Source organism: Macaca fascicularis, chromosome X, assembly GCF_037993035.2.
Source record: "Macaca fascicularis isolate 582-1 chromosome X, T2T-MFA8v1.1".
Classification (NCBI taxonomy): domain Eukaryota; kingdom Metazoa; phylum Chordata; class Mammalia; order Primates; family Cercopithecidae; genus Macaca; species Macaca fascicularis.
In genome coordinates, this window is record NC_088395.1 from 109,985,925 (window position 1) to 110,010,569 (window position 24,645).

Below are 24,645 nucleotides of genomic sequence, written 5' to 3' on the forward strand. Positions count from 1 at the left end.
AGTAGAGGATGCCATCCTTCTCTGGATACTATCATATCATATCTGCTGGGCACTTCTCTTCTGCTATGCCCTGTATATGTACTGTCTGCTGACAGCCGCTGATATAATGGAGTACTCATGGTGACAAAGCCCTTCTGATTCCCTACAGTCCCCAAAGGGCCACAGTTCCAACTGCAGGCGGTTCTAGGGCTTCCTGGGGCCCACTGTATTACACAGTTCTTAGCAAAGTAGCCATTAACATTTTTAGTTCATTTTATATTTGCTTACAGCTTCATTTCTCTTCTTAGGACTTGAGACATTTTGGGTCTACTTGGGACTGTGTCCTGAGTTTAACCTATTGACTAGATAATGAATTGTGTTTGAACCAAACATCCTACTCCAGCACCACAGGTGAACCCTATCTAAATTTTTGTACCTTTCTAAGTGTGAGTTTTCTCTAAAAAGCTTGTTGGCTGGCCTACTATACAAAATCAAGGGACTTATCCATACATAATCACAGAGATAACCCTGTGTGAAACATCCCTTCCCATACTAAACCACTTGCAACTGAAAGAGGTACAGTGCTCTTAAAAATATTAAAAACTCTCAGGCATTTTTATTTAGCCCACCAGTATATTCCCTTATCAAAACAGACTTTTAAAAAATTCATCCTGATATCCCTTACACTGTACTTGACATATATATTTAACAATTACTTGACTACGACTGAGTCAGGAGCCCTGAGGTTTTGGCCCAGTTTATCCTTGGGCAAGTAATTTCACTTGTCGAAAATACAACTTGAAATTCAAAACTAAATAATACAGGAGAAGTGATAATTCTAAATTCAGCTCATAAACCATTTTAACAGTGTATAAAAATGATTTTTTTCAAAATATGTTAAACGACTCCCTGGGAAGCTTGTTTAGAATGTAGCATCCTGGTCCCTGGCACAAACCCAGAATTTCTAGGAAAATGGTTCTAGAACCTGCAATTTCCACAAACTGCCCAGGTAATTCTGATGTACACTAAAGTTTAACACTTTTCATGATCTCAATTAATTAAATATAAACCATAAAAAAGTAGGAGGAAGTATAAGGAAATGTTTATCTGAATTCAGTAGGCACAAAGCATATATGTACCAACATCTTTTAAAAAATCAAACTATGTGCTAGATTTGTACATTGACAACTACAAAACATTTATGAGAGAAATGAAGATTTAAATAAATGGAAAGATACATTGTTCATGGATTGGAATGGCTGCAAAGAAACAGTGGCACAGGACTCCCTCAAGGTGGATGCCCTAACCAAGGTTCTGCCTGTTTTTACCCTTTGGGAAGGTCTTGAAATCTAAAGACTACCAGGTCACATTCCCTTCTAAATAGTCCGTATCTGTTTATTCAGGTAATGAGTGTACCCACTGGGGGCATCCACTTCAGAGGAAACTATCGATAATTGGGAGGAAAAAATGACCATCTCTGTAGATATCATTCAGCCTCCCCATTCCCCTGCCACTGCTATCCCAATGTTTGCTCAATGGGCCCTTGTACAAAACTATGTGAGAGCTCAACAATACTGACTTCCCATACCAACCTGATCTGACTATTCTCATAGCTGAGTATGAAACCTGCCAACAGCAGAGGCCATTGCTGAGACCCTAATATGGTATCATTTCCAGAGGGAAGGTTGATTATATTACTTTGTGCCCTATAAATATATACAATTATAAATTGTCAATTAACAATAATTATTTAAACTATGAGAAATAATACACAAGTACAATGTAGCAAGATACAATATCAATATACAAAATCAATTGCATTTCTTTATAGTAGAAATTAACAATCTGAAATGAACTTAAAATGATTCCATTTACAATGGTATCAAAAAGAAAAACAATCTTGGGAATAAATTTAACAAAACAAACGCCAGACTTGTATATGGAAAAGTACAAAATGTTGTCAAAAGAAATTAAAGACAACATAAATAAATGGAAATAAATTCAATGTTCATTGACTGAAAGACTTAACATTGTTCAGATGGCAATATTCCCTCATTGATCTACAGACTTAAGGCAATCGCTATCAAAATCTCACCTGGCTTCTTTGCAGAAAATGACAAAGTGATCCTAAATTGTAATGACCGAAAACAGACAAAAGAATCTTGAAAAACAGTAACAAATGGAGTTCTTACACTTTCTAACTTCAAAACTTACCACAAAGCAATAGTAATCAAGACAGGGTGGTCCTACCATAAGGATAGATATATAAATCAATGGAATAGAACTGAGAATCTAGAAGTAAACTCTCACTTTTATGCTCAATGGATTTTCAACAAGTCTACCAAGACAATTCAAAGGGAAGATAATAGTTTTTAAACTAATTGTGATGAAACAATTTGATATCCACATGCCAAAGAACGAATTTAGAACATTATGTCACACCCTATATCAAAGTGAACTCAACACAGATCATAAATATAAATGAAAGAGCTAAAACTATACAGCTCTTAGAAGAAAACATATGCATAAATATTCATGACCTTGAGTTAGGCAATTTTACTTAGATATGACAACAAAATCATATATGACAATAGATACATTCCACTTCATGAAAATGGAAATGTTTTGTGCTTCAAATGATAACATCGAGAAAATGAAAAGATGATCTACCAGATGGGAGAAAATAACTGCAAATAATACATCTGATAAGGAGCTAATTTCCAGAATATATAAAGAACTCTTACAACTCAACCATTAAAAAAAAGAGAACCCAATTTTAAAATGGGCAAATGATTTGAATAGATATTTCTCCCAAGAAGATATACAAATGTCCAATAGGCATATGAAAAGAAGCTCAACATTATTAGTCACTAGGGAATGTAAACCAGAACCACAAAGTGATACCACTTCACACACAGTAGGATGGCTAAAACGAAAGAGATAGAAAATAAGTTTTGGTGAGGATGGAGAGAAACGAGTCCTCACACATTGCTGATGGGAATGCACTCGCTTGGCATAACAAATCGGCAATTCTTTAAAATGTTAAACATAATGTGTCATATGACCTAGCAATTCCATTCCTAGGTATATACCCAAGAGGAATGAAAACATACAGTCATGTAAAATGTATACACAAATGTTTATAGCAGTATTGTTCATAATAGCCAAAATATAGAAAAAAAAATCCATGAACTGGTGAATAAACAAATATGGTATATTATACAATATATTTGGCAATAAAAAGGAAGTAGTACTGATACATGGTATAGCATGGATGAACCTTGAAAACATTATGCTAAGTGAAAGTAGGCAGTCACAAAATACCACATATTTTATTATTCAATTTATAATAAATGGCCATATCAACAAATCTATAGAGAAAGTAGATTTGTGGTTGCATAGGGCTTGCAGAAGGGCAGGAATGAAAAATGACTGGTAATAGGAAGGTTTTCTTTAGGGTTGATGAAAATGTAAAACTGGATAATGGTGATGGTTGCCCACCTCCATAAATATTCTAAAAACCATTGAATTGTGCACTTTACATGGGTGAATTATAAGGCATATGAATTATATCTCGATAAAGTTGTTAAAGAAAAATAATTATCTACAATAAAAATAAGAACAATGTGTTACATGGCTTGTAACATATGTAGAAGTAAAATGTACAATGTGGTGGTTAATATTGAGTGTCAACTTGATTGGATTGAAGGATGCAAAATATTGTTCCTGGGTGTGTCTGTCAGGGTATTGCCAGAGATTAACACATGAGTCACTGAACTGGGAGACGCAGACCCACCCTCAATCTGGGTAGGCACCATCTAATCAGCTGCTAGCGTGACTCGGATAAAAGTAGGCAGAGGAACGTGGAAAGACTAGAATGGCTTAGTCTTCCGGCCTACATTTTTCTCCCTTGCTGGATGCTTCCTGCCCTCAAACATCAGACTCCAAGTTCTTCAGTTTTTGGACTCTTGAACCTTTGACCACAGACTAAAGGCTGCACTGTCGGCTTCCCTACTTTTGAGGTTTTGGGACTCAGACTGGCTTCCTTGCTCTTCAACTTGCAGACGGCCTATTGTGGGACTTCGCCTGGTGATTGTGTGAGTCAATACTCCTTAATAAACTCCCCTTTATATATACATCTATCCTATTAGTTCTGTCCCTCTAGAGAACCCCGACTAATACGTACAACAATAGAAAAAAAGATGGGAGGGGGAATGCACAGTTGTAGGGTTCTTCCATCATCCATGAAATCATTTACAGTTGACCCTTGAACAACACAGGTTTGACCTGTGTTTTTTGATGTGGATTTTTCCAACCAAATTGAGATGGAAAATACTGTACTTGTGGGATGTGAAGCCTGCATATAGAGAGGGCTGACTTTTCACATAGGTGGGTTCTGCAGAGCCAACTCCAGGTCTTGAGTATACATAGATTTGTGTATCCTGGGGAGAGGGGGTCCTGGAACCAATCCCCTGAGTATACTGAGAGATAGCTGTAATATTATTTGAAGGTAGACTGTGATAACCTATGATACATATTACAAATACCAGAGCCACGGCTCAGAGATTTTGCCTGAGGGAAGGGAGGGAAGCAGGATGTAAAATGGAGAGTTCTAAATTTTTTCCCAAAGAAAAATAATCCATTTGCAACAGAATATGGAGAAGTCCAAGCTCAAGGGAACTCTCAAAAACAGTGGAGGCTGTGGTGCATGGTATATTAAAAATATATAATACAGTAAATATTTTGCCAATGTCCCCAGTTCCTGGCACAGAGCTCCTAAAACCTTTGGGATTTCCTGAATGATAGGAGTGTCTTTTGTTATTCATAATGAGCCCCTTTTGACTATTCCTGAATTTATGCTAATGAGGTGACTTAGGGTAAGACCCCTAGATAGCTTCAGGATGGGGACTGGATACCAGAAAGACCAAATACATGATTAGAGGATGGGAACTTTCTGCCTTGCTCCTGACCTCCAGGGATTGGAGAGGGGATAAAAATTGAGTTCAATTACCAGTGGCCAATTATTACATAAATCATTCCTATTCGATAAAACCTCCATTAAAATCCCTAAATGATGGGGCTCAGGAGCTTCTTGGTTGGGAATACATTGAGGTACTGGTCAGATGGAGCACCTAGAAAGGGCATGGAAGTTCTGTGCCAAATATACCCCATGTCTTACCCTATGCATGTCTTCCATTAGGCTCTTCCTGAGTTGTATCCTCTATAACAAACTGGTAATAGTAAGCAAAGCACTTTTCTGAGTTCTGTGAGTCATTCCAGTAAATTACTGAATTCAAGGAGGGAGTCATGAGAACTGTGAATAAAAAATAGACTCTCAGGATCCCAAACTCACTATGGCAAAAGGGAAGTTAAGCTTGGGAACTGAGTCATCCAAAAACTGCCTTCTTTTGTTCCCAAATAGCTGTAATTTCACATGCTTACTTTATCTTATGTAAAATGTAGATTTACTGAGCATGAAACAAATGCATAATTGACTTTTCCTCTACTCCCTTCTTTTTCCATGTAAAATGTAGATTCACTGAGTGCTAATCACAGACTCACAAGAATGTAACCACTTGCCTCATTGCCTACCCATCCTCCTTTTTTTTCCTCCCCTCTTGCTTGCTCTTTCTCCTTTAAATATTGAAGTTCCCAAAGCCCTCTTTGGGAAAACCACAGGTCACCAATGCTACTGTCACTTGTGTTTCATTTTCCTAGGTGTGTCCTTAACCTTGGCAAAATAAACCTCTAATCAATTGAGATCTGCCTCAGCCACTTTTTGGTTTACAGAACCCTCAAATTTGTAGTAGTCCAGGCTGAAGTGTGGGTAGGTTGGGCACCCCATTTGCAGCTGCCATCTGAAGTGGAGGGCAGTCTTATACTTAAGAGCCCTTAAACTGTAGGGTCTGCACTAACTCTGAGGAATTAATATCAGAATTAAATTGAATTGTAGGACATCCAGTTGGTGCCAGAGAATCAGAGAATTGATGTGTTAGAAAACACTACACATTTGATGTCAGAAATGGTGCCAGAAAACACTACACATGGTAAAAGGCAATTGAGAGGACATTGGTAGATTCACTGGAGATGCAGACTAAGCTGTAGGCCCACTAGTTTGCTGGAGACAACCTGGGACAGAGAAAGCTGGGAGGAGACCTACTGGGATTAGAACAAATCTGTCTGTGGAATCATTTATGCCCCAGGGCATTGTTGAAAACAATAGAGCAATCAGCAGGCAATTAGTGGAGCTAAATAGCTGGGTATGGTCAGGGAAAGAAACAGTCAAGGAAAGCCCTGCCAAAGGTGACTGTGGGCATAACCAAGGTTGAGTCTTCTGGTGAGCAACATAAGAGGCTTCACATTGTGTGAGCACAGACTTTACTAAAATAATCTAGCTAATCACTAAACAAATAAATATGCAAATATCAGTAAAAAGCTCCAGATGGGGAAGAGGGAAATAGTACCCAGAAGTACTACAATATATTATCCAAAAATGCTCAGTTTCCAACAAAAATTTATGGGATTTGCAGGGAAACAGGAAAGTATAACCCATATACCAGAAAAAGGCAGACACTAGGAGGTCCTTGTAAGAGTGGCCATATGTCAGTTTGAACAAAGACTTCAAAGTAGCTATTATTAATATGTTCACAGAACTACAAGAAACCATGATTAAAGAAGTAAAGAAAGATGATGTTGCATCAAATATAAAATACCAATAAAAACATATAAATTATTTTTAAAACAAATCGAAATTCTGGGATTCAAAAGTACAGTAAAATGAAAAATTCAGTATTACATTTGAACTGCCAAAAGAATCAGTAAACTTGAAGGTAAATTGATAGAGATTATGCAATCTGAATAACCAAGAGAAGAAAAGACTAAATACAAATGTACAGTGCCTCAGAGAAATGTGGAACACCATTAAATATTACATTAGCAAAGGAATTACTCCCAACAAGAAATCCATAGGAACCAACTGAAGAGATCTAAAAATGATATCTAAGAAGGTCAAAAACATATACTCGTTCTCCTCTCTTCTCTCAGCTTCTTTAAAATACATGTTTATATAAAGCAATAATCATAATAATGTATTGTTGAGTTTGTCAGTAGTATAGTTGTAACATACATAACAATAATGACAAAAATGGAGAAGGAAATAGAATGATATAGAAATAACATTTCTATATCTCACTGGAATTAAGTCAGTATAAATCTGAAGCTGATTCTGATAAGCTAATATATATATGGTAAGTCTAGAGCAACCACTAAGGAAATAACTAAAAAGTATAGTTTAAAAATCATTTTAAAAATTAAAATGCTATATTAGAGAATATTCAGTTAATGCAAAAGAAAGTGGTAAAGGAAGATTTGAGGAAGACAGGAGACCTACAGAAAACAAAAAGTAAAATGGCAGGTATAAATCCAACTAAATCAATAATAACATTAAGTCTGAATGGGTTAAACTATCCAATAAAAGGCAGTTGTTAAAATGGAAATTAAAAATCCAAGATCAAACCATTTCCTGTCTATAGCAGACAAACTTCAGATTCAAAGATACAAATGGACTGAAAGTAAAAGGATGAAAAAAGATATATCATTTTGTCTGATATTACTATAGCCAGCTTTCTGGAGTGGCCACAGTAATATTAGACAAAATAGACTTCAAGAAAAAAAAAAGTGTTAGCAGAGATAAAGAAGGACATTGTATAATAATAAAAGGGTTAATCCATCGGGCAGATGTAACAATTATAAACATATATGTACCTAACAAAACAGCATCAGAGGGCTGGGTGCAGTGACTCACACCTGTAATTCCAGAACTTTGGGAGGCCGAGGTAGGTGTATCACCTGAGGTCAGGAGTTTGAGACCAGCCTGGCCAACATGGTGAAACTCCATCTCTACTAAAAATACAAAAAATTAGCCGAGTGTGGTGGCACACATCTGTAATCCATGCTACTTGGGAGGCTGAAGCAGGAAGATCACTTGAACCTGGGAAGTAGAGGTTGCAGTGAGCCGAGATCGTGCTTTTACACTCCAGCCTGGGCAATAAGAACGAAACTCTGTCTAAAGAAAAAAAAAAAACAAAAACAGAATACCTGAAGCAACTTACAGAAATTAAGAGATAAATAGACCACTCAACAATAATAGTTGGGATAGTTGGGGACTTTCAGCTTTTAATAATGGATAGAAGAACTAGGCAGAAGATCAACAAGGAAATAGAAGACTTGAACAACACTGTAAACTAACTAGACCAAACAGACATATATGGAATATTCCACCCAACAAAAGAATATACGTTCTTCTCAAATGCACATGGAACATACTGCAGAATAGACCATATGCTAGGCAATAAAACAAACCACAATAAATTTGAAAGATTAGAGATAATTCTAAGTATTTCCCATAGCATAGAATGAAAGTAGAAAACAATAACATAAATAAATTTGGGAAACTCACAAATATGTGGAAATTAAACAACACACTCCTAAATCACCAACAGATCAAAGATAAAATAAAGAGGAAAATTAGAAAATATGTTAAGACTAATGAAAATGAAGATACAAAATACCAAACCTTACAACATGCGTCTAAACCAATGCTTAGAAAGACATTTATAGCTGTAAATGCCTACAGTAAAAAAGAAGGCTGGACACAGTGACATGTGTCAGTAGTCCCAGCTACTTGGGAGGCTGAGGTGAGAGGATAACTTGAGCCCAGGAGTTTGAGACCAGCCTGGGTAACATAACAAGATTCTATCTTCAAGAAGAAAAAGGAAGAAAGATCTCATATCAATAACCTAACCTTCCACCTTCAGACACTGAAAAAGAAGGGCAAACTAAACCTAAAGCAAGCAGAAGGAAGGGAATAATAAAAACTAGAGCGGAAATTAATAAAATAAAGAATAGAAAAATAATAGGAAAAGTCAATAAAAACAAAAGCTGGTTCTCTGTAAGGATCAACAAAATGAACAAACATTTAAGTTGATTAGCCTGGAAAAAAAAAGAGAAGACTCAAACAACTAGAGTCAAAAATGAAAGAGGGTATATTACTATTGACTTTACAGAAATAAGAGGATTATGGAGGAACACTATGAATAACTGTATGCCAATAAATTACATAATTTAGATTAAATAAATGGATTCCTAGAAAGACACACGCTACCAAAACTGACTCCCGGATAAACAGAAAATCTGAATAGACCTATAACAAAGAGAATGAACTACCAATGAAGAAACATCCAGGCCAAGATGGCTTCATTGGTGAATTCTACCAAACATGTAAAGAAAAATTAATATTCACATTTCACAAACTTTTATAAAAAATAGAAGAAGAGAGAACATTTCTCCACTCATTCTATAAGACCAGTGTTACTCTGTTACCAAAACTATACAAAGACACCACACGAAAACTACAAGCCAATATCTCTTATGCTGTAGATTTTTTGAGGATGCAAAAATCCTCAAAAAATATTTCAAACAAATCCAGCATCATATAGAAAGAATTATACAATATGACCAAGTGAGGTTTATCCCAGGAATGCAAAGTTGATTTAACATTCAAAAATCAATCAATGTAAAACACCATATGAATAGAATAAAGCACAAAAACCACATGATGATCTCAAAAGATGCCGAAAAAAATGTTCAACAAAATTCAACACCATTTCATGATAAAAACACATAACAAACGAGGAATACAAGCAAAATTCCTTAACCTGACAAAGGGTATATATGAAAAAGACACACTTAATAACATACTTAATGATGAAAGACTGGATGCTTTCCCCTTAAGATCAGGAACAAGACAAGAATGTCTGTTCTCTCCACTTCTATTCAACATTGTACTAGAGGTTCCAGCCACGGAGGTTAGACCAAAAAAAAAAGAAAGAAAAGACATCCAGATTGGAAAGGAAGAAGTAAAACAACCTCTGTCTTAGTCCATTCAGGCTGCTATAACAAAATACCATAAACTGGGTAGCTTATAAACAGAATTTTATTTCTCACAGCTGTGGAAGCTGGAAGTTCAAGATCATGGTGCCAGCAGATTTGGTGCCTGATTAGGGCTGAATCTCTGGTTCATAGATAGCACCTTCTAGCTGTGTACTCACATGGTAGAAGGGGCAAATAAGTTCCCTCAGGCCTCCTTATAAGAGTACTAATCCCTTATAATGTTCTGCCCTCACAGAGCACTTCATCAGACTTGTAATCTACCAGAAATGAACAATCCAAATAATAACAAGTATTGGTGAGGATGAGGAGAAATGTAAACCCTCATATGCTGCTGGTGGAAATGTAAAATGACAGTTCCTCAAAATGTTAAACATGGAGTAACCATATGACCCAGCAATTCCAGACCTAGTTACATACCCAAGAGAAAAAACCCCACAAATATATGTCCACATAAAAACTTACATGAATGTTTATAGCAGCATTATTCATAATAGCCAAAAGGTGAAAAGAATCTAAATGTATATCAACTGATGAATGCATAAACAAAATGTGGTATATTTAGATGATGGAAAACTATTTGGTCATTAAAAATGAAGTTCTGATATATGCTACAATATGAATGGGCCTTGAAAACATTATGGTAAGTGAAAGAAGCTAATCACAAAAGACCATATATTGCATGATTCCATTTATATGAAATACAGAGAATATGCAATTCCATAGAGACAAGGAGTAGATTAATGGTTGGCTAGGGTTGGGGAGGATGGAGGGTGGAGAGTCTTAACCAAAGGGTATAAACTTTCTTTATGAGGTGATGAAAATGTTCTAAAATTGATTGTAGTGACGGTTACACGTATCTCTTAATATACTAAAAGCCACTGAACTGTATACTTTCAATGGGTGAACTCTATGTCATGTGAACAACAACTAAATAAAGCTGTTTTTTTTAAAAAAAAAAAAAAAAGAATGAAAAGGGGTCATTATTACAGATTCTCTAAGCATTTAAAGGACAGCATGGTAGTATTATGAATAACTTTATGCCAATAAATGCAATAATGTAGATAAAATGGCCAAATTTCTTGAAAGATACAAATTACCAAGCTCACTCAAAAAATAAATAGAAAACCTGAACAGAAGAGTGGTGTTTAACCACCTGGTCTCTGGAAGAAATTAAAAACCCTGATTCATAGAGTATCTGACTTCTAAAGTGTAAACTATGGCCAATTTTAATCAATCAATGTATCATCACTGAATGTAGATTTGATAAGAGATAGTGACAATCAGCTCTCAATAGCTGGTACAGGCCAGTTCCAGTATACCACTGTCTATATCTATAAAATAAAATTAATGTTATTAAAAACTTTCCTAGAAAACTCCAGGCCCAGATGTCTTCACTAATGAATTCTATCAAACATTCAAGGCCGAAATAACACAAATGTTAAGCAAACTCTCAGAAAATAAAGGAAAAGGCCTCCTCTCTATATAATGAGGCCAGAATTACCCTGATGCCAATACAAAAGCATTACAAGAAAACTATAGACATTACGTTTATAGATGCAAAAATTCTTAACAAAATTTTGGGAATTTGAATCCAGCAGTAAATAAAAAGTATATATATATATATTTATCATGACCAAGTGAGGTTTATCACAAAAATGCAAAGTTGGTCAAGTACTTGGAAGTCAATTTAATTAAACATATTAACATAATAAGGAGAAAAATATGACCACCTCAATAGATACAGAAACAGCATTTGATAAAAGTCAATAAAATCTCTTAGGAAAAAATTAGAAAGGAAATTCCTTAACCTGAAATAGGGTATCTATTTAAAAAAATTCACAGCTGACATCACACTTAATAGTGAAAGAATGATTTCCTCTTATGATAGGGGATCATGCAAGGATATCAGTTCTCACCACTGTTATTCAACTATGTACTGGAAATCCTAGTTAGTGCAATAAGGCAAGGAGAAAAGGTATGTAGAGGCCGGGCACGGTGGCTCACACCTGTAATACCAACACTTTGGGAGGACAACACCAAAGGATCACCTGAGGTCACGAGTTCGAGACTAGCCTGGTCAACATGGTGAAACCCCATCTCTACTAAAAATACAAAAAATAGTTGGGTGTCGTGGTGCATGCCTGTAATCCCAGCTACTTGGGAGGCTGAGGCAGGAGAATCACTTGAGCCCAGGAGGCAGAGGTTGCAGTGAGCTGAGATCGTGCCATTGCACTCTAGCCTGGGCAACAAGAGCGAAACTCTATTTCAAAAAAAAAAAAAAGAAGAAGAAGAAAATGAAAAGAAAAGAAATGTAGATAAGAAAGGAAGAATTAAAAATGTCTTTATTCACAGAAAAATCATGATCATGTACATAGAATGCCTTAAGAATCTACAAAAAGTTATTGGAATTACTAAGTGAATTTAGCATGATCTAAAGATAAAAGATCAATATACAAAAATCAAGTATATATTTTATATACTAGAAATAAACAATTAGAAGACAAAAAATTTAAAGTACCACTTGCAAAGGCATCAAAAAGCATGAAATAATTAGAAATAAAGTTTATTAAATATGTGATGACTTTTATATTGAAAGTTATAATACATCACTGACAGTAATTATGGAAGACCTAAATAAATGAAGTATAATACCATGTTCACTTATCAGAAGACTCATTATTGTGAAAGTGGCAATTCTCCCCAGATTGATCCATTTATTCAGTGTAATTCCAGTTAAGATCACAGCCAAGAAAAGCCTAAGACAGCATACCAACTAAAAGTAATATAGTATTCTAGATGGCATCCTGGAACAGAAAAAAAGGATATCAGGTAAAAATGAAGAAAATGGGAATAAAGTATGGGCTTTAGTTAATGATAATGTCCCAATATTGGTTTGTTAATTATAACAAATGCACCATAATAATGTAAGATGTTAAAAATAGAGGAAACAGGGTTTGGAATATATTGACACTGTATTATTTTCTAGATTTTTTGGTAAATCTAAAACTATTCTAAAAAAAGAATTATATTTAAAAAATAAAAAAAAACCATGACGTTAAAAAAAAAGCTTTATATTTTATTACCTCCAATGGTACTTTTATTTCTTGCTTTTTGAATAAAGGCCTTGCATTGTCATTTTACACTGGGCCCTGCAAATTATGGAGCCAGCCCTGCCTCTGTCCCAACCTCCTACCCAGACCTCAGGCTGAGGTTGTTCTGGGTGCTTGTAAAAGTCCCTGAAAGGCCAAGGCTAAGCTGTGGCTCTGTTGCAGCCCAGCAGGAAATGCCAAAATAGAATGAGTTCTGTGCTCTGAGCTTGTCTGGATTCCGGGAAATGCAGCAGCAGCCACAGTCTGCAGGTGGTCCCCACTCAGGGCAAATGGTGTTCCTAAGCAAAGGCCCTCCCACCTCAGCATGGTGGGCAGGATGGAATCATAGCTTCCTAGAGCTGGAAGGGACCTCATTCATGGTTCTACCACAGCCCTCACTCCCACCATTTAGGGAGAAAAAAACGATACAAATAGAGGCAAGGAGAGGGGTAGGAGGCTGCCACATCTCCAGAGCCTCCAGGGAGTGAATGACAGCATAAGTCTTGCCCAGACCCAAGCCTGGTACTGTCTCCCTTCAGCCCAGGTCTGGACCCACCTTCCCTGTCCCTGTGCATTTCCAACAGCCTGAGTTGCTACCTGGCCTTTCCTCAGAGCCCCTTCCTTGTTTCTCTGAGCATATACAGGGTATGTGTGTGTGTGTGTGTATGTATGTATGTGTGTGTGTCTTTAGGTCCCAATTAGGATGAGGCCGCAAGCAGAAACAGAAAACAGGAGGTTTCTGTCATTGCTTTTCCTACTTGGGTATTTCCCCTGGGGCAGGGGTAGGGGAGGAGCCCATGAGAGCCACAGGCTGGACAGGGCCTGCTGCAGTTAACAGCTGCAAGTCTGAGAGCAGGTACTGCCATTAGTGCCATTAGGAAAGAATGCAGAGGCAGCAGCCACAGAGGGAGCCTCCGGGCTGGAGAGGGCAGAACTCCTCAAGTCCAGGCAGACAGGCCCTGCAAAGTGAAACCAAGGGGACTCGCAAAGAAGAAGGGCTCTGTTCCTGCCACAGAAGTGCAGCCTCCCCAGCAACAGGAATCCCTGGAGGAGAAACCCACCCTGGGCTTTCTCAGATCCCCCAGAGAAAGGCCACACCCCCTGGATACTGTTGTCATGGCAGCAGCTGCCCAGTGCTGTGTGTAAATGTGGGTGTAGCCCACTGCCCAGGAGCAGTTTTCATAGTGGTTAAAGGTACAATCTCTCATGCCACACTGCCTATGTTTTGTTTTTTTGTTTTGTTTTGTTTTCAGATGGAATCTCTTATCAGCCAGGCTGGAGTACAGTGGCACAATCATGGCTCACTGAAGCCTTGAGTTCCCAGGCCTCTAACCTCAGCCTCCCAAAGAACTGGGACCACCTGGGACCACAGGGGTGCACCACCATGCCTGGCTAATTTTTGTATTGTTTCTAGAGATAGGGTCTCACTATGTTACCCAGGCTGGTCTTGAATTCCTGGGCTGAAGCTATTCTTCCACCTTGGCCTCCCAAAGTGTTGGGATTATAGGTGTGAGCCATTGCACCTAGCCTTAGGTTTTAAATCCCATCTCAGCTACTTACTATCATCTGTGTTTCCATGGGAACAATTTGTCACCTCCCAGAGCTCAGTTATCACATTTTTGAAATGGGTTTCAAAACACTTAAACTCTCATTAGTAATAATGGACCGAGCAATACACCCTCGTAGGACCTAAATCAAGGGTATCAAATCAAATCCATCAGAAGGACAGCCTCACCCCAACCCTACACAAACAAGTAGCAGACCACATTTCTTTGTAACAAATGATTGTCATTTGGTGGCAGAACCACCTTTACCTCATTCCCTCTTGAGAGTTCTTTTTCTTAAGGGAACCCAAGATCAGCTACTGCTGGGCAGACTTAGAGCTCACATGGAGACTCGGTCTTCATTCCTCCTTTCCTGCTTCTATTTCTTCACACCTCCTTATCTGCCCTGCATAGTTACTAAGTTCTCATCAAAGTTTAATTTACACCGGTTCAGGAGCTTTCAAGGACTATAGTGTCTTCTATTAGCAGTACTAGAAAGCAAGCAATCTGAGAAGCCACATGAGAGATGAGAGGAAGGGAACTAGCTTGGCAGGGCATACTCCTGGCTTCCACATGCAATAAGGAAACGAAATTTTTTTCACTTGGAGTCAGAACTCTCTGCTGAGATACCTATAGATCTTTCCTGAGTTTGCTGACCTTATCATCCTATTTAGTACTAGTGGCATGTTTTAAATTAATGATTTGCAGCTAATATACAGAATGATAGAATCTGGATTCAAAGATTAAGGTAGTGAATCTAACAAGACAAAATTTAACCCAGAAAAAATCAGAAGCTTCTATACTTCAGTTAAAACAAAAAAGATTTACAGAAGTGGATTAACAGCTTGAAGTATGAAATAAGGGAGGGGTCTAGTTGACTGCAACTTAAACTGGATTCAATTGTGTGATATGGCATTCACAAAATCTACTATAATTTTAGGATGCATCTATAGATGTATAGCACCTATTCTAAAATGAAGGAGGTGATAAGATCACTCCATTCTGCACTAGGCAGAATATTCAGTGTTTTCAGAGACATTTACACATTCAGGAACGTGTAGAATAATGAATGACTTTGAAAAAATATGACACATCAGAAATGGCTGAAATAACTGGGGAGGTTAAACTCCCCAAAAAAACTCTTGGTGAGAACATAATTCTTTAAGGATTATGTGAGATATCTTATTGAAAATACTTAGTGCAATGCCTGGCATAAAGTGCACAATTAATCTTAATATTAAAAGGATGTTAATTAGTAGTATTGTTAGCACTATGTCATACTATTATTATTACTATTATTATGGTTAATGCTTATAGAGTGCTTTCTATGTGCTAGGCTCTATTCCAGGTCCTTTACATAGGTTGACTCATTGACTCAGTTATTCCTCTTACCAATTCTATGAGATAGGTACTATTATTGTCTCCAATGTTATACATGAGGAAGCTGAGTCACAGAAAGATTGAGTAGATTGCCTAGTGTGTCTCACAGAATGGAAGGGGAAAGAACCAGAATAGAAGCTGTGGCAATTTTAAGCCGTCAAGGATGAAAGGTACTTTTATTTTTTTATACCTGTTCTGTACCACTCCAAAGGGCAGAGCCAGGACCAATGTGTGTAAACTACTGGGAGGCAGATTTTAACTCAACAGAAACAAAAGTCAATTAATTAATTAATTTTAAAACTCTGAATGATTAGAACTTTGAGATTTCAATGAGATATCTTATAAGGTAGTGAGCTCTCCATCACAGGATGTAAGAAGAATGAGGATAGAAATGAATGAAATGGGACTTCTCTAGGAAAGAAACTATGCAAATGAGAAACCAACCCTTGACGAAAAAATAAGAAGGCATAGTGAAACTTGGTTTTAAAGACGCATGCCACAGAGAAGTTGGAAAGTAAAACAGTTATAAAGAAGATATGAAGGTAAACTAATATTTGTCTAACTGCCATCTCAACACAAAATTAATTAGATGTTGGAGAAAAGCAACAGTTCTTAAAAGGGGAAATTTCACATGAATTTCTGTTCAGAAACTTACTAAACAGCCTGGCTTTAAAACAAAATCTCAGGATCCTCACAGATCAGATGGCCATCTACCCTGGAAGTGTAAAACACAGAGGGAAGGGAAGTAGTATGCTCTGTGGAGGAAAGAGCATCTGCATAAGAAAGTAGCATCCAGGCTGATGTGAGTAGGTGAGAGGCAGGCATAAGGTTAAAGATCATAAAATACCATTAGATAAAAAAAATACATAATGCAGTGACAATTGACAATGCTAGCATGATTGTAGTCCTGCTACTCAGTATGTGGTCAACAGAATTATTGCATAGTTTAATACGGAATGCCCTCCCTGCTGCATCTACCTTTTGGGGTCCAGCAGTCCCAGAACTCAAATATTTGTCAATTTAGTGAATTAATATAAACTTCCTCAACCAGAAGCACCAAGAGGTGGCTGGTTAAGGATTGAGAGTCCCAGTAAAATCTATTTATTCTATTATAAATAACTACTGATCTATATATATATATGTGCACATGTAAATATAAGTTATTTAATATATAATATATTCAGTGTGTATACATGCATATATATGTGTGTATACACACACGGACAAATGCGTATTTGATTTACAAAAATTAAAGTATTCATTCTTTTTAGATCTACAAACTTTACAAACTTAACTCTTTCTAGAGGTCTAGAACTGAATGATTACCAATTTAGGTCTGGGGGCTCAAAAAAACAAAATGTGATGTCAAGAAAAAGTGAAAGATTGTCTCCCATGAAAGTGACAAGAGATGAAAACATGCTGAAAGAGCCTAAATGGACATGATGGAGATATGGATGTGGATTAAAACTGAGAGTGTTGGGATATAAGGATATAATACTGATTTATGAAGGTGAATAGTCAAATGTCAGTGCAGAATCTGAACTGCAGGGGAAATAAGGGGCCTTGGTGGCTAAGAAGTGAGGAGGAGAGAAAGAGGTGGTACCAGGGGAAGTAGCACAGAGGAAGAGGCAATACTACCCGAGACTAGATGCGGACCGTCTCTGGCAACCAGGAAAAGGCAAATACAAAGAGAGGTGAGTGACAATGCCTGGTGTGTCTGGGGTCAGGGAACACTAGCAGGCACTAGCAGGTGGCTGCGGCAAGGCCGCGGGTCAAAGTGGTAACTGGGGATCTGAGTTCGGCAGTGACGCGCGTCCCTCACGTGACCAGGAGCCTATGTCTGCCCAAGTCCCTCTCGTCCCGGTCTTTTTTTGCCTGTCCACCATCTCCCTATTACCTTTGGTCGAGAGGGAAAGCAGAAGGAAGTAAGTTCCCTCTACCCTCTTAAATCGGTGTGAGTGTCGGCGCTGCCTAGTAACCCGGGGAATGGGGTTGACAGAATCGGGATGGCGGAGTCCAGGCCTTTCCCTACGCTCCAGCCCCGCCTCCCGCGCCCATATTTCTGTGCAAAATATGGTGGTCTTGGGGGCGGGGTGGGAAGGCGAGTGCTTCCCCCGTCCCTCGGGAGGGAGGTACAGACACTTGGAAATAGTTTCTAAGAATGCTTCGCTTCCACTTCCCATCTGAAAAGAAATGGCAAGCTTTGCGGGGTGGGGAGGTGCGGGCACGGAGGACGAAGCTTTAAGCAGGGTCTGAGACTAGAGGAGAACCCGAGGGGTGGGGGGCGTGCAGGCAGTGGCTGGTGCCCAGAAAGTGGGGGATGGGGGGTGTCAGTCAGTCCGTCCCTCCTCCCCACTCCCCGCCCCCTACCCTGTCTTGCGTCTGTGTGCAGGTCTGCTGGTCACAGCGGGGCACCTCGAGGAGAGGACGACTAGAAGCACACGGCCCGGAAAGGTCCAGGTCAGGGAAGGGGTACGCAGTGGACCGGGACTGGGGCGCGAGGGTGGACGCCGAAAGGCATGGAGTCTGCAGGCCGCACTGTCCCGCCAGTCACTGCGGGCGAGGCCTGTAGCAAAGCCTGCTGGGAAAATGGTGGGCTTTCGGGAAGGAGGGGGCGACTGGGAAGCGGCGGAGTCGGGAGAGCCGGAGAGCCTCTGGGAAAGCGCAAGGTTGAGGGCCTGGGCCCCGAATCAGGAAAAGGCAGGTATTGGAACCCACGGTTTGGGTGTTAGTCCAGTCACTTAGTATTCTGACTCTATTCTGCCTTTCTTGTCTCCTAAGAATAACTGTGCTTGAAGAAGAAAATTCCCAGCATGGACAAACCACGCAAAGAAAATGAAGAAGAGCCGCAGAGCGCGCCCAAGACCGATGAGGAGAGGCCTCCGGTGGAGCACTCTCCCGAAAAGCAGTCCCTCGAGGAGCAGTCTTCGGAGGAGCAGTCCTCGGAGGAGGAGTTCTTTCCTGAGGAGCTCCTGCCTGAGCTCCTGCCTGAGATGCTTCTCTCGGAGGAGCGCCCTCCGCAGGAGGGCCTTTCCAGGAAGGACCTGTTTGAGGGGCGCCCTCCCATGGAGCAGCCTCCTTGTGGAGTAGGAAAACATAAGCTTGAAGAAGGAAGCTTTAAAGAAAGGTTGGCTCGTTCTCGCCCGCAATTTAGAGGGGACATACATGGCAGAAATTTAAGCAATGAGGAGATGATACAGGCAGCAGATGAGCTAGAAGAGATGAAAAGAGTAAGAAACAAACTGATGATAATGCATTGGAAGGCAAAACGGAGCCGTCCTTATCCTATTTAATGTGTTCGCCCTTTAATTCTGTTTTGCCTGCTAATAGTATTGCCATTGCCACCTGGACTTTCTGTGCGTTTTCTTAATGCCTTTTCCCATATTCTGAATTTTAACTTTTTGTGAGGATTTATTTTAGATGTTTAGCTTGTAACTCGCTTAAAGTTGGGGTTTCCCCCTAAAATTTACAAGTTTCCCTCTTTCAATCATAAGTTATATACATTTGCATGAAAGATGTACATTATATATTGTGAAACGAAAAAAGCAATTTTCAAATGGTATATATTGTATCCCATTTTTGTAAAAAATGTATATTTATATATTAATATGCAAAGAAAAAACAAAGTATATACTTCAAAGGTATAACAGTGGTTGTGTGGTAAGATAATAGGTGATTTTTAAAAATTTTGCTTTATCTGAATTTCTCATTTTTTCAAGACAAACATTTTACTTGTGTTGCAAAAATATATAATGAAAAAATCACCCAATTTTGAAAAAAACTGTCAATCAGCTTATAAAGACAATGTGGCACTTAATAAATACTTGTCAGAACTTAAAAAAAAAGTGAATCCTATGTTTTTTTCTGAATCTCTTAGGCACAAATATAAGCCAGATATTGATTATATTTAATAGTCATTTTGTTCTCATTTAAATAGGAATAATACTTGCTTTACAGTGCTGCTGTGGGACCGGATGAGAAAAAGATTGTGTGAGCTGTGTTTGGGGTCTTTATTCCACCTGCACAGGCAGGACCCCAACCCCTATAGATTCCCTGCAGACATAGGCAGGGTACCCAAAGGAGATCTCACTTGTGCTCACAAACAATTCCGGTGAGATTCCAAGTGAGTGCCACATTCTATTCATGTCCTGCTGTACTCTCAGATTCTTACAGTATCTGCTAGGCACTGCTGCTCCTTCTCCTGGGTCCTGATCCTTCCACTGGCTCTCATCCCTGCTGACATGCTGGAGTGCTTAAGGTACAAAGCCTCACTGATTGCTCTGGAGTCCCTGTTGGGCCCAAGCTGAATTGTATCTCCTGCAGATATATGAATGCCCTTTTTCCAGCTTTGATATTGCACTTAGCTAGGAGGCTACCATCCCAATGCTGCTTAGACCTCAATGTCTTTAAAAAATGCTTAGTAAAATAGTTCTTCCTTTTTTTTTTTTTTTTTTTTTTTTTCCATTTAGAACCTTCCTCTTCTCCATTGGACTCAAACATGAGTCCACCTTTTCTCCACCTGACTCAAACATGATTCCACTAGGTCCTGGGCTAGGAGACAAAATTAATGAGCCAGACACCATGCTATGTACTCAGAATTGGAACTTCCCTCCCAAACATCCAAGGATAACTATCATTTTAATTGTCTAACTGGCCTTAGGGTGAGTTCTCTCTCAGGGGCTTCTGGCAAGCTTGCCTTGCCAATTCAGCTGACTTGCTCAAGTTGTATAAATTGAAGTTGAAGATAATGCTTAGGCTCAAACTAGGACATTCCCCTTCTACACTGCTCCATATCAGCAAGACACATGCAAAACTACTTTCTACAACATTAAAGTACTATATATGTATATGTATATAAACATAGATATGATTTCTCTATTAAGCTACCTTTATAAATCCTAAGATTTTGTTTTATTGATCCTGTTAGTGCTAGAAATACAGAGAGTGGTTAATAATGATTAAAAATTATGACCCAGTCATGAACTCTGAGATTCCCTTTGATTGACTATATAAGCTTTACTGTGTTGACTTCTCTAGAGCTATGATTTGCAGTTCCAAAAGGAACATGGTGAAGAAGGGATTGTTAACCGAAATTCAACATTAAAATTATTTAAATATTTTATATATCAGTGTTTCTCTTACAAAAAATGCAGAAACCTATTTTCTACACCAGACCCAGTAAATCTGCTTTTTTATAAATTAGCACACTAAAAGTTGGATAGTCACTGGCATATATGGTATACTTCTGATTTTACTGATAATAAACTATGATGTAAATGGAAGAAAATATAAATAATTGTGTCAGAATTAAAAGGGCGAAAGACGCATCCAAGCATATTTTTAAGTAAGCAACTAACGATAGTCTTACCAATTTTATAACATAAAATTTAGATTTCTTACAGCAAAGCAAGACCTTACACAAAATTAAAACCTAAGAGACAACTTAATAGAAATGTATTTCCATGACTAATGTTATATAATGCCTTACATTCCATACTTTCAATATGAGTAAAATGCATCAGAAGTAAATTCAAAGTTCTCCTTTAGTAATAATCTCAAAAAAACGGTTGAGCCAGCCCTGTACCCTTGGCTTTCTTTTGTTTTTATATTTTTACCATACAATGCCATTGGGGGAGTTCTTCATGTCCCCAGAACACTCTTCAAGGCCAATGGCAGCCTGATGGGTAATAGTCAAACTGGAATTCTGGCTGGAGTGAGATCAGGTTCCAGGCTCACTGGAATTAGTTTTACAAGAAAGGATAAATCCATCCCCCTAACGCTAAGAGTGGTGGTGCTTAGGCAGGAGGTGGAAGGGCTCACTCAGGCCACATTCCCCTCTGGGGTGGGTCTGACTGTTGTTTCTCTGCTCCAGCCTACAGCAGGCACAGGGCCCTCTTAGGCTAATGGTCAAGCTGCCCTGCACAGACATACCTGGAGGAGGAGAACTGACTGCCCCATTGCAGGTCAGAGCACTTTGCCTCTCCCTCCCTTTCCCTTTCTCTTTTGGGGAACATTTTGCAGGGGAGGAGATAAAGCCCCAAAGCATCCTGGCAGGAAACATTCATTGGGATAGTCTTTGAGCAAACAGATGTCTGAACAGATCTGACCAGGTAACTTGGGGTTGAAGCAGAAGAGGCTGACTCGTCTCTCAGAGTCCAGTGAAGTAGCCCCAAGAAGACTGGGGCAAAAATGGGGTTAAACAGCACACAAAACCTCACCCATCCCTCTCCCACCCACCTTGCTCAGGCTCCCAGAAGGGCCTTGATGTGTCCTGGCCTGTTTGGTTGGTTCTGCAAAGACTTTAGCTATGTGTCTGCCTGGTGCAGTGCATCTGATGTTTGTTAGTACAAACCCTGAAGTACTGGAGACCCCAGATAAAGGGAATTTGCAAAGACATGTGGTCCTACAAGTCAGGAGAAAAGGGGTGTCACCTCCTATCTGAAAACCTCCATGCACTGCAGGCCCAGCTCACGACTTGGGAGCCAGGACAGTCAAGCTGTGAATTGGTGTGAAGATGCTTTTTAAGGCATTAGTGGTGGAGGGTCAGCAGCATCCAGAGCCCCTGGGCCTCTGCTATGATTTGAATGTGTTTCCCACAATTCATATGCTGGAAATTTAATCCTCAGTGAAACACGGATGTGGGATATGGGGCTTAATGGGAGGTTTTTAGGTCATGAGGGCTGTACCCTCATGAATGGATTAATGCCATCATAAAAAGGGCTTGCAGGAATGGGTTCTCTCCCATTCTTCTGCCACATGAAAACACAGAGTTCGTCTTTCTTGCCCTCTGCCTTCCTGCATGTAAGAATGCAATAGGAAGGCCCATCCCAGATGCCAGTGTCTTGATCTTGGACTTCCCAGCCTCCAAAACTGTAAGATAATAAGTTTCTATTCTTTATCAATTATCCTAGAGCTGGTCATGGTTGCTCATGCCTGTAATCCCAACACTTTAGGAGGCCAAGGCAGGAGGATCGCTTGAGCCCAGGATTTCAATACCAGACTAGGCAACATAGTAAGATGCCGTCTCTACAAAAAGCAGAAAAAAAAAATAGCTGGGCATGGTGGTGTGTGCCTATAGTCCCAGTCACTTGGGAGGCTGAAGTGGGAGGATTGCTTGAGCCCAGGAAGTCGAGGCTGCAGTGAGCCATGATGGTGCCACTGCACTCCAGCCTGAGCAATGGAGACCCTGTCTCAAAACAAAAAAAAAAAATCCAGTCTCAGGTATTCTGTCATAACAGCAGAAAATGGACTAAGACAGCCTCTCGCCACCTTCCTGCCCACACAGAGGGCTGGTATCTCTATCACATGTCCAAGCAGCAACTTGCCTGGCCAACTCCAGAGCAGAAAGCATTGAGGGTCCAGGATCATGGAGAGAGAGTCCTCTACTAACCAGGGTCCCCCTGCTCTTAGGAAACAATGCATATGACTGGGAACTCCCTGGAGTGGTGAAGCAGCATAGAAAGGATCAGGCTCAGGGTCCCTAGAAAAGGACCAGAGACAACTCCTTCCCCCATTGGGAAATACTAATCTAAACAAATAATTATTTTACAAATGAGGGATAATATTTCACAGATAAATAGGAGGCAGATCCTGTCTTCTAGCTCAGATTTGTTTGCGTCAAATTCTATGCATTTTTTCCACTTCTACCACACGACCACCAATTTAGATGGTAGCTTTTTAGGGCTGAGGGAATCATTGATTTAGACTTACTGAGTATGATATTCTTGTTGGTTTGTGGATTTGGGTGAGTTTTCGCATTTTTATCTCACTCCAGGTAGAAATGTCTAGCAGGCAGTTAGATATGTGTTTGAAGTTTAGAAAAGAGATTAGAATGGAAATATCAATTTTGGTTTATGATACCAGGAACATAGCAAGTGGCCCAGGAGTATTTGTTGAATTAAATGAATGAATGAAGAATGCAACTGTATGCTCTTCTATCCTTTTCCATGAATACGTATTTTTCAAACAGAAGTGGGATTCTACTGAACACACTGGTTCATATCTTGTGTGTAAAAAAAATAAACTTTTTCTTTAAACTTTCTTTTTACCAAGACAATACCTGTTTCAGGAGAATGTTTACAAATAGAAGTAAGTGCCACCCAGTGACCAGAGTCAGAATTGTGGGTCAAACACGGCTAACAAAGGAGAGCAGGGAGGAGAGAAACTGATAGGAGAGCTGGTGGAGAGGCTTGATATTTGGGAAGGGAATGTCTCAACCCCGACTCACACTGGACCCACACAAGTATCAGGCTCTTCTTGGGGATTGAGGTGACCCAAGAAGCAACATATAGTTAGGTGGTTTTTCCTTGTCTCAAGTCAAGATAAGCGTGTGCATGTATGTGTGTTTTAACTGAATTGTCTTATACTATTTTCACTTTTTCTCTGATTGTAGAAGTTACATGTTTCTACTAGAAAATATATGGAAATGCAGAAAAGTGTAAGAAGAAGATGCCTATACTTCCTCTACCCAGAGAAGAGAATTATTAATATTGAGGAGCATGTACTTACATTGTGTGTATATCTCCTTTTTTGTATTCGATCCATTTACTTTGTTATAAAGTATACATGTATATTATATTATATAAAAAATACATTTAAATGCCTTTATGTATTCATTTTTATGCATGTAATTATATCTTACAGAGCATATATTTTCTTTTTTTTTTTTTTTCACTCTGTCACCCAGGCTGGAGTGCAGTGGC

At 39.1% G+C, this 24,645-nt stretch overlaps 1 protein-coding gene and 1 long non-coding RNA gene across 8 annotated transcripts in view; one reads left to right on the forward strand and one right to left on the reverse strand.

The window, feature by feature from the left end:
• The window catches only part of LOC141409421 (uncharacterized), a 40,822-nt gene extending 22,324 nt beyond the window's left edge, over positions 1-18,498 (reverse strand). Inside the window, exon 1 of the long non-coding RNA XR_012430030.1 lies at positions 18,314-18,498. This is a non-coding gene — a long non-coding RNA (uncharacterized lncRNA). The remainder of the gene's footprint in view (positions 1-18,313) is intronic.
• On the forward strand, positions 17,809-19,788 carry TCEAL1 (transcription elongation factor A like 1). 7 transcript variants are annotated; one of them, XM_045383407.2, is made up of 3 exons: positions 17,809-18,075; positions 18,336-18,415; positions 18,725-19,788. In XM_045383407.2, exon 3 carries the CDS (start codon positions 18,757-18,759, stop codon positions 19,234-19,236), a length of 480 nt encoding a protein of 159 aa, XP_045239342.1. In that variant the 5' UTR covers positions 17,809-18,075; positions 18,336-18,415; positions 18,725-18,756; the 3' UTR covers positions 19,237-19,788. The 7 variants fall into 7 exon arrangements, with proteins under 7 accessions (XP_045239342.1, XP_045239343.1, XP_045239340.1 ...); XM_045383408.3 differs by having other exon boundaries at positions 17,809-17,868; positions 18,336-18,643; XM_045383405.2 differs by having other exon boundaries at positions 17,809-17,868.
• The last annotated feature ends 4,857 nt before the right edge of the window (positions 19,789-24,645 follow it).

What these genes read in the sequence shown, in the direction of transcription:
- TCEAL1 (XM_045383407.2), top strand. Translation starts at nt 18,757, where the DNA reads ATGGACAAACCACGCAAAGAAAATGAAGAAGAGCCGCAGAGCGCGCCC.